This window comes from Ambystoma mexicanum, chromosome 13 (assembly GCF_040938575.1).
Source record: "Ambystoma mexicanum isolate Mex_15411 chromosome 13, UKY_AmexF1_1, whole genome shotgun sequence".
Taxonomy (NCBI): domain Eukaryota; kingdom Metazoa; phylum Chordata; class Amphibia; order Caudata; family Ambystomatidae; genus Ambystoma; species Ambystoma mexicanum.
This window is the reverse complement of record NC_090938.1, coordinates 416,898,689-416,909,804: the sequence shown is the minus strand read 5'-3', so window position 1 is coordinate 416,909,804 and position 11,116 is coordinate 416,898,689. Positions and strand designations below refer to the sequence as shown.

The 11,116-nt window shown below is 43.4% G+C and overlaps 1 protein-coding gene across 1 annotated transcript; it reads right to left on the bottom strand.

The window, feature by feature from the left end:
• Positions 1–6,590: 6,590 nt before the first annotated feature.
• On the bottom strand, positions 6,591–7,556 carry LOC138520395 (olfactory receptor 5V1-like). The gene has a single exon (XM_069632798.1). It carries the CDS (start codon positions 7,554–7,556, stop codon positions 6,591–6,593), a length of 966 nt encoding a protein of 321 aa, XP_069488899.1.
• Positions 7,557–11,116: the final 3,560 nt, after the last annotated feature.

The following is an 11,116-nucleotide window of genomic DNA, read 5'->3' as shown; positions in this document are numbered from 1 at the left end:
ATGTTCAACACCCCTCTGTATTAAGTTCCTTTGAACTCGGGATGACGATGGACATATCCGACGAGTATGACGATCATAATGCTTTCGATGTCTATTCTAGTAACAATGTGCAATTTAGAAAGTGCGGAGGGATCTTTTAGAACACGGTGGTTCTGTTCTCGGAAGCAATCTTTACATGGGGGAAGAGCCACATTCCAAGCTTTGCTATCTATGAGGTACTATTCGTGTCCTGGGAGCCGACACGTTCTAAGGGGTTTTGCGAAGGGGGGCCTTAAGAGAAGCATAATTCAAGCCTTTAACTGTATTATTCTAACATATTCTACCATCGTACGAGACTGGCTGGCAGCTGTGAAGTGATTAAATGCCCTGCAGCTTCCTCCCAAGGCTACAGAGAGGGAGCGTGGGAATTCCTTTCTGGGCTACTCATGAGAAGTTCAGCAAACTCTTCAGTCCCCCGACCTTGTCCTTTCATATTCAGACAACAAGGTTAACAGTTGAGCAGAGTAAGCAGAATCCGCAAGAATTGCAAGCTGCAAAGCAGTTTTTAGACAGAAAGCAATGAGCAATGGTTAACAAGCAAAATGGCGATTCTGCTACGTTTAAATGGCCGCTTGTTGGTCAAGCATAACAGTCTATATTTCTATAATTCGGTGCATAAGACGGTTGGCCCACGGCCATCAAGTTACATCTATCATTCAAATGAAGGGTATTCATTTTTCCAGATTGACACCGGGAGCAGGCATCATTTCGCCTTGAGAAAACCCAGCAACCCCTGCTAGGGGCTGTCTGGGTTCAGTCCTGGCGCCTATGGCGCAGGCTCATATGGGACATGGCGCCAGGCTCATAGGTGCACACTTACCTGATGCAGACCATGCTGCAAGAATATCCAAGCCCAGGTGAGGCCTGGAAGGGACTACTTTACCTTAGGGACTATTTTGTTACTCGGGTGTGGTCGGGGAGAAATACCTACCTGGGAATACTTTGGAGGCTATTTAAACCACGCCCAAAGAGCAGCACACGCTTCGCGTTATTCTGCATCCAGCAGCGTAACGCTCACCGTGCCAGCAGCAGCATCCAGCCTTCTGCCATGCCCGCCTCGAACCTGGAGCATCTAGAAAGAAGGAAAGAAGCAAAGGTTAGAACAAGAGTACTACCTGATTTCTTACCTGATTCCCGATTCATTGCATCTTCAAACCAGAGTAAAGACTTTGTTTTAAACGCGTCGCATCGCCAGCAGCAGCGCCACGCCAAACTCACCGTTCCAGGCAGCATCTCTTCGATCCGGCGCTGTCTCCATCTTTACATCGCCGAATCCCAGCACCTAAGGGGGACAAGAAACAACAAGGTGAGCAGAGAGAACAGACAGAGACAATCTCTTTAGCCGCCATATGCTTACCTGATTTTACCGCCGGAGGTATAATTCTTCAGCACGCCACATCTTCTTATGCCGCACCTGTAAGATAAGGCGAAAGCAGCAAGTTTAACCCTTGGCATTATTTACCGGACAGTGTTGGGTAACACAGACCTTTCCAGAGCGCTTTCAGCTGTCAATCTTCTTATTGGGTCAAAGCTGCAACATAAAAGAGGAATTGGACAGGAGTGAATTCCAGACATTTTGAACTCTTACGAACTATATACTTACGGCTCTTCGCCAGGATCTTTTGGAGTCAGGATTCATCTACAACTCTTCCAATATCTTCAAGCCAGTGAAGTAACTGGTCATCAACGCGCTCCTGCGTGCTTCGCAGGATGGAGGGCTCATCCTTCAAGAATATAAGGTGAGATTGCTGAGAGGGCGCTTCAGAGGTGATTAGTGGGGAGGACAGTGGGGGTGCTATCACTTGAATCCACAAGTGGCTAAATCCATTTCTCCACTTGTAGGAGAATATTTCTACGGGCCAAGCAGACAAGATTAGGAGGGCAGATCCATTCAGTCATCACTGCACTACGCATCACGTGGGTGGAGGCCGCAGCAGTCCGGGTCCAACCGACGCCCCTGTGGGAGCCAGGTGAGCGTAACAGAAAGCAAAGCCTATCTACAAATCCCCACCCGGGCGTTATGGAAACCTCCGAAACTGACCAACACGCCCAACTATTGGGGGAACTTAGGGCGGAAGTGCACTCCGCTCGCCAAGAGACTAATGCCCTCAGAAGAGAACTAATTGTATCGAAAGAGCGCACAGATGATCTCGCTAGACAACTGCTGCAAACTCAAGCTGGACAAGCACCCCTACCTGTTTCGGGGGAAACCCAGCTCCTGTGTTATCGAGTAACCCTGTGCAAATAAACCTACCAGGAAATATTCCATTAGCTCCACCCGAACGCTTTGCCGGAGATCCCAAAAGGTTTGCCATGTTTATGAACCAATGCCGCTTGCACTTTATATGCAGACCAGGAGCCTTCCCAAACGATCAAGCCAAGGTAGCCTTTGTATTATCATATCTCAGCGGTAGTGCAGCTGATTGGTTAATTCCACTAGTTACTCAGGATGACCCAATTCATCATTTTCAGGGCTTTCAAACGTGCATGGGAAGACTATTTGCCCGGCACTCACAAGGACAGGCCCTGGATAACGAACTTTTGTCCCTACAACAGGGTAACCAGGATCTGCTAACCTATATCGCAACCTTCAATAAATTGATAGTGTAAACCGGATGGCCTGAGGAAAAACGAATTACATTGTTTCATCGTGGACTTCGGGGAGAACTTAAAGACGTCTTGGCTCAAGTTGTGAACCCACCTCAGGATTGCGCAGAGTATATAGACTTAGTAGTCCAGCTGGATCATCGACTCCAGAATAGAAAGGCTGATCGAGCTAAGTTCGAAAATCGGGTATTGGTTAAATCCAACGTTGCCTCCAAAGGAACAGATGCATCAGAACCTATGCAAATCGGGGGGGTCAAAGGACCCTTAACTCAAAAGGAAAGGGAAAGAAGAAGACAGATGCAATTGTGTCTGTACTGTGGAACCTCAGGACAGTTTCTACGGGATTGCCCTATAAAACCACCCAAGAAGGTGGTAGGAGTTGCTGATAAAAATCCAAAAGAGCCGGATTCGTGAGTCAAGGAAAATGGCATAAACCCTGAGTTTTTTTGCCATTACATACTTAGAAATGATGGCATTTCCTTTGAACGCACTGATACAAGGTGCTAATACCTGGGAGGCACCCTGCTTGAAGGTGATCCAAAAGGCCATACTCGAAGGACCATTTTTGAAGCTGTGTTTACTTTTGCATACACTTTACCTGGGGCATCAAGTAAAGTTATTGGTTTTGTAATGAAATGGTGGATTATGGTCCCCGTTTTTTATAGAAAGGTTCTATTATTGCACTATGCCAAGAATGCGGCACGTTCCCCGCCATGGCGATACAATCAAATATCTGCTTTAAAATGGGTGCCCACACATCGGGCTCATCCCTAAACAAATCGATTGGCAGCCCGCCTGGACCTGTGGCTTTACTTCCACGTAGTCTCTCCAGTGCCTCCATCACTGCATTTATCGAGAAGGAGGCCAAAACTCCCTCAGTAGTGCTATACAGCAATAGATTGGATGTATCTACATGGCCAGCTTCATACAATGTACTCAAATATTGAAACCAAGCAAATTGAACAATAGCACCTGCCATATTGTCTTCCCCGCTACAGCTCTCAGAAGTTGATCTGATCTCAATTTCTACAATAGGTTAGGGGATCATCCCATTTTGTCTTTAAATTCAACCTTTTTCTTTTTCTGCACTGCCTTATAGGCAGCCCTCAAGTTCCCTAGATGTAATCTGTCAATCTTGGTTTCCCACTTTAGATATTTTACAAGTTCATTCTTAGCTGTTGTACAGTCAAACCACCCCCAATTACCCAAGCCCTGTCATAAATCCTAGGTTTAATTGAGTGGAGATCAAGAGAAGCCCACTTTATTGACCTCTTAGCCAAAACTGAGACCATAATAGGACTCCCAACCCTCAAGCCCTGCTAGTTATTACTCCCAGGTTTATCCAGAGAGACAGTGCAGCAGAACGGTATTGATTGCTCTCACTGCGCACTATCACCTTCATACGTTCCACCCTGGGCCAATCCAGCTTACTGATTGCGATGTAGTCAATACGAGAGCTTCCGTGATGACTTACAAAGGTGAAGTTCCCTGGCTTATCGGTTAACATTCGCCCATTACATGATTGTAAGCCAAGCTCAAACATTATCCTAGCTACTTCAACAGCAGCAGGGTGGGATCTAGACGGTCTAGTGGTCTCCAATAATGGAATCCCATACGATACATCTTGATCATCCCAATGGCCATCAAGAGCCTCCATAGGCTCATACTGAACATTAAAATCCCCCATTACCAGTACTATGGGGGTATTAGTGGGTGATAACTCCAACCCCTTAACCAGTTGACCCAAGGCCTTCAGGCCTGCTAGATGATTTGTAACGTCAACTCTGTTATAGATGTTAAATACCAGCAAACGTGCTCTGTTACTTCTGGTCAGTTTTAAACACATATGTTCCCCAGTCCCAGTGGGAATCATCTCAGAGAGCACATCGGAGAATCAGCCCAACTAGAATGGCCAGCCCTCCTTTGGGCCTACCTCTCGGGCCTTTAGACACGTTTATGCTATGAGAGCTGAACCTCTGCACCACAAGAGGTTCAGTTGCCCAAGTTTCTTGGAGACATACTAACTGGTAACAATGAAGAAAACACACCCAGTCAGAGTCTTGCGAAAACCGATTGACTCTGGCCGCATTCAAGGAAAGTATTATAAATTAGTATGCCTTCCTCTTCCCTCAGTCTGAATGGCATCCCCCAAAAAGCTAATATGTTATGAAACCCCATCCATCCCCTCCCCGTTCAAGCTGGCAGATGGGAAGGGCGGCCCAGCCCTGTTATGTATGCTTCTTATACAAAGAGCTTGAGATGGGGCCACAGGGTGAATTGAAACATTACTGTTTGGGGGTGGGTACGTTCTCATCTCTATTGACAGCAAGCCCTACACTAAGTTGGGGTCCTTCAAAGTAATTTGGATAAAACTTCTCTCTCTATCCAGCATTCTAGCTCGTACAGCATACAGAATGTCTTCACGAGTTATAGATTTACAGCCCCTCACAAAACGCAGCCAATGGGTACATTTGTTAACCAGAGCTGATTGCACTTCATCATTACTCTCCCCGAGTTTAGGCACATCATGTAAGCAAACCTCACATCATGTTCCCCTTCACCAATATCTCCCTGCTGCCCACTGAGTTGTGCCTTGGGTAGACATTGTATTTACTTGAAAAAAGTCACTAGAGGTGGCTGACACAGGATGCAATAGGTCAGCAGCGTGACCGTGGGGAGTGATATACTCTTTAGAGTGTTTTCCATGTACGTGTCCCTGAGGGTTGGTCGCATAATTGGCCCACCCGCTCAGGCCTTTGATCTATAGACTTATTCCCGGGTATCTGCAGGTCAAGTAGTGAATTTGCCCCCGGCTCAGAGTTTACGCAATACACTGGTCTTCTTTAAAGGTGCGTATGTGTCTGTAATATGGGATAGCAAGGTGTTATGGTTTTGGTTTTGACAAGATATATAATTTCAGTAGGTATCAGATGTTAGAAGAAAGCACCAACTAATCTGTTTACTTTTGTCTCAGAATCATTCAACTTAACATCTAAAAAACATGTCACTTATGTATAGACATTCAGATAGCACAGTAAGTTGAGCATATCTTGTATGCATCTGAGTGTGGTCTACACATTGCAGATGCAAATTCTAGCACTGTTGGATCAGTTATTCTTTCGCCTAAAACAGGGAAAATTGACATCAATTTTAATTGTGTAATGTAATTGCGTATTAACATGCTCTATGTAAAGGGCTTTGGAAATCTCTTTAAAATCAAAGAGGTAATGTTGTTACAAAGGGCAGCATCACTTCTATATTATACCTCAATATGTTCATAAGAGCAGTGCATATCCAATGAAGGTGGATGGTAGTGACATATTTACTTTCACAGTGATCCGGTGAAATTGCCCTGATGATACATGTTTTGATATATCTTACCGTTATGGTGGATATCCTTTAATCATTATCAAAAACATTATTTTTGGAAATGAATAATTATTTCCACAAAATTAGAAATTCATCATTGACCAGATAAGATAACTAAATAATCTCAGTATCATAAATTATACAATTAAATGCATAAAAAATACAATGAAAGTGATTTGTTTATTACAACATCAAAAATACATTTCCAGTCATGGTCAGGACTACCTTCCAGTTTGTCTGTAACAGTGACAATACATTCCTTCAAAATTCTGTTAGACTAAATCCAGCTCTTTCTTAATCATTAGCCCATAGGCAGCGGTCATTAGAAACATATTGCAATCAAATGTTTAATGGGCATGTGAGAAGAGGAATGTCACCTAATTTATTCATGTGTGGTAGTTTTTAGTATCAAGCAATGTGGCAGAAAAACTTTAAATTTATAAGTAACCACAAAACAATTGTACACAATAATGTTCTAACACAAAGGTGCTAATGCATGTGATTCTGGATAATGCTCGAGGTTGTTCTTAAACATTTTTGATAATGTCCTAAAGAAAGGTACTCCCAGACCTGTATCAAATGTAGGGCTGCCTGGAACATGATAACAGGACAATATGCCATGTTACTCTTTTTAATGCCTTTTTCATTTCCTGGCTTCTCATACTGTAAATCAGGGGATTTAGCATTGGAGTCACAATACTGTATAGCACGCTTACCACCCTATCTCTATTCAACACATATGTGGAAGAAGGACGCACATATGTGAAGAGTGCCGCTCCATAGAACAGGGTGACCACTGTCAAGTGTGAAGCACAGGTGGAGAAAGCCTTCTGCTTCCCCGGGGTTGAGCGCATCCTCACTATAGTAGCTGCAATGTAAATGTATGAAACCAGAATGGATAGGAAAGGAATTAGGCCCACCAAGGTCCCACCCACAGTAAACAGAACCAGTTCGTTAATGTGGGTGTCACCGCAGGAGAGTTGCAGTAGAGGTGGGATGTCGCAGAAGAAGTTCTGGAGGCCATTTGATCCGCAGAAAGGCAACCTGGCCATTAAGATCATGTGGACTAGGGAATTTAGAAAGCCACAAACCCATGAGCAAGCTGCCAGAAGCAAATAGACTTTCCTATCCATCAAGAGGGTATAACGCAATGGATAGCATATGGCAATAAAGCGGTCATATGCCATTGCAGCAAGAAGGAAGGCTTCTGTCCCCTCCAGCGAAATGAACAGGCTCAGCTGCACCATACAGCCACTGAATGAGATAGTATGCTGTCCAGATAGTAGGCAGTCCAATATTTTGGGGACAGTGACAGATATATAGCAAATATCCAGGACTGACAAGTGACGGAGAAGATAATACATAGGCCCATTAAGGTGAGTGTCCAATGTCGTTATCCCAATAATAGCTAGATTTCCAATCAAGGCCAGGATGTAAAAAAAAAGAAGAAAGAAAAATACCAACATCTGCCAGCCCTCCAGATCTGAAAATCCCACAAAGAGGAACTCCACCACAAAAAAACTGACATTTCTCCCCTGCATGTCTTCCACCGCCAATTTAGTTTTCTGTAATAATAAAGAAAAAAAATAGATCAGCTAAAATATTTTTACAGTGTTTGCTGTTCCTCATTTATGTTTAATGAACATCTCAAAACAGATATATTCCATCCTAGAGTTTGTTTATGCCTGAGGTCTTCAAGCCTCTCAATGCTTTTTTACGTAACTTCACACACAACACCTTCTAGATGCTGGGAGGTTTCGGAAAATTGCTTGTTTAAGAGCCAAGACTATATATATATGTGTATATATATATATATATATATATATATATATATATATATATATATATATGTTATTGTTAAATTGCTGTTTCCATAGGATGAGCACTTTTTGGGCGGCTTATAACTTCGCTCCCCCTGGACGAATCCTCACCAAACTTTGCAATAAAGGTATATGGCCCACTCTGAATGAGTACTTTGCTCACGCCTACAGCCCAAACCGCTGGACGGATTTACACCAAATTTCCGGCAGGAGAGGTGGCTTGGTCCCGAAATAGTGCTTTTTTTTATTTGGTGTAAATCCGTCCAGTAGTTTCTTTTTAAATGATCAAAATGTAAAGCAAAAAAATGTGTGATATCTATGTCCGCTCCGCGGACTCACTTCCCTGTTCGGTCCGTGGACTGGCCTCTGATTGGCCACACTGTCCACGGACTGGCCTCTGATTGGCCAGAAAAATGTGCAGACTTTTGCGTGGTCCACGAACACCGGGACGCGCCCGCTGATTGGATGGTGCGAAAACATGAAATGCGTCTGTTTCCCTGAAACGCCCGCCATCTTGGATTCGCAGACTTTTTTGGGGTCCGCGTTGAAAACTTTTTTTAAAAAGCAGGATTTCACTTGTCAAACTAGACAAACAATCTCTGGGGATGTGGGGGGTGAGAATTGGAAAGGATATAGCCATTAGAAGCCAAAAAACGGGTTGTTTCACCTCCCGAAAGTCCGCAAACACTCTGGATGATCTGGGGCAGTCATGTGGTGTTCGTAGACACTTCAGATGTCCTAGGACATCTGTACCTATTCCTGCATTACAGGGTTGGGGAAAAGCAGTTTTTGGATGGCTTATAACTTTTGCGCTACTCAATGAAACTGCATGTAATTTTGCAATTTCATTCTAGAACTAATCCTGAATGGTTTTGCAATTTTTTTTGGGATTCTGTCAAGTGGGGGCAAAATTAGAGGGGGGGTCCCAAAATATTGTAAATGCATATAAATGTGGTGTCATTTGACGAATCTGCACAACATTTGGCAAAACGATTTTGGATCTAGATATAAATGGTTTTCTAAAGTTTGGTGGGATTTTCTCAAGAGGGGGCGAAATTAGAGGGGGGTGTCAACATTTTTTGATGGCTTATAACTTTGTTGCTATTTGACGAATGTGGACAAAAGTTTTGAGAAAGAATATAGACCAAACCTTCAATGTTTGTGTAAAGACTGAATGGATTTTGTAGAGTGGGGGCCAAGTTATATGACTATTGTATGTACATACATTTTTCCACTTTTAAAAAAATCAAACATGGGCGATTTCGAGCAAACTCGTGAGGAGCATTGGCAAGGACATTAAAGCATGGTTTTGCAAATGTGCCCGTGTTTTATTTTTTGACAAGTGTAATAATGTAGGTACAAAAAATAGTCATATACCTTTGGTGACTGAGTTATAGCCTGTGGCCATGGGCAGTAGCCAGATTGTCTGGGTCATGGCATAATGTTATGACACGGACAATCTGCCTACTGGCCATGACCGCTAGGGACGGAAAATGGTGTTAAAGTGGCTATGTCTACCTGGGACCGGCTATGTGATAAAGTTATTCGAAGGTAGGATAGGTTTGAAAGGGAAAAAAAGTGCTTGTGGTAATATGTTCATGGAGTTTTGTGGGCTGCCATGGCAAGGGAAGAGGGGCTGTGTATGGAGCCCCACCTTCTCTTTCCATGTTGGCTATCTTGGAAAAGGATTTTCCTTCCTTACTTATAGGAATAAAAATCTATGTTTTAGCACCCTGGGTTCCCGCTTTGGGAACCAGGGCTGCTAATGGCCTTTATCCGCCATTTCCGGGGCTGCAATGGACAATAATGGTCCGTAGCCCTCCTTATTTATTTATAACGCACCAATGCCCGTAGACATCAGGCTGTGTGGCTACAGTATTTGTTGAGGAAGATGAGGTGGAGGAAGACAGCTTACTACTTGCTGACAAAGGAATAACCTTTCTGAGAGCATTGCGGTCATTGGATTTGGTGTGGCGGAGCATGGAGGTGGTTCCGTAGGAGTACTATCCAGGTAGTCTGCGACTGAGTAAAAAATTGCACCCAGTGCATTTCACCTTGGTAGCTTTAGCCTTTGGTACACTCCCAACAGTAGCAAAGAACTGGCACACCCATGATTCGATCTTGGTGCTAGAAGTAGGCACTTGCTCTACCTCATCTTCTTGGTCCTCTTCATTGTCTTTGAACGTACTGCCCTTTTTTGTTGTTGTGAAGGTCCTCCAGCTGGTGGTGGTGGTGGCTCTTGGGGAGGAGGGATGGCAATAACTGATGCCATTTTTAAGATAAATAACAGTTTTGCTACATTTCTTCCAAGTATGTACTGTGTACTAGATTATTAATGGATAATGAGTACGAAAAGGTGTAGGGGTGTGCTAGGGAAATTTTGAAGTTGAAAGTTCCTAGATCAGTAGAAAATGCAGTTCCGAACTGTCCGCGAAAGACAGATCTTATCGTGCAGTGCGGACGGGTTCTCGGACACGTCATCATGGCGCGCGTCAGCGTATGGTTATGTGGCACTGTCCAGAAGGTCCGCAATTTAGTCAGATGTACGTAGATGTCTACGGATGCAAAACTAGTTGAAATAGTTGCAAAAAGTGTGTAGAAGTGTTAAAAATTATTCTAGAAGGTGGGAAATCGCAGGCAGAGTTTTAAGGTGACACTTTATAAATTGGACACAAAAATTGTTATATTTGGTAAGTATGATATTAGTAAGTTATAGGAAAATAGCATGCACTGGTAAAAACCCATGAAATTCAATGAAAAAACTTTGTTAAGGGGATGTTATGGTTAAGTTGCACAAATAAAAACCTATAAAATTCACTGAAAAAACTTTGTTAAAGGGATGTTATGGTTAAGTTGGACTAATAAAAACCTATGAAATTCAATGAAAAAACTTTGTTAAAAGGACGTTATGGTTACAAGTAAAATAAAAAAAAAACTGAAATTCGCCAGTTATGGTAAGCTAAGCAACCATAACTCGCGCCACCACCGTGCACTGCTAAGACTAACTCCCAGGACATCAAAGATGACATCAGAAATAAGGTGCATGAGAAGTTGCTGCTTGCAAAGGAAATACAACCTTTTGTCAGAATTCATTAAACAATCGCAGGGTTGAATTGGCCCCTCTGCCTTTTGGTGTGTCATCAGGCCGAATTTGTCCCTGGGGAGCGGGGGCCAGTTTCGGGCCATGCCTGGACCGGTTTGGAAGAAGAAAAAAAAATGTATTTAAAAAAGAAAAAGATTTTCATCCTTCTTAGGTCAATAAATGAGTGCCACCACAGGTT

Coding starts and splice junctions, on each gene's coding strand:
- LOC138520395 (XM_069632798.1), bottom strand. CDS start 7,556: ATGCAGGGGAGAAATGTCAGTTTTTTTGTGGTGGAGTTCCTCTTTGTG.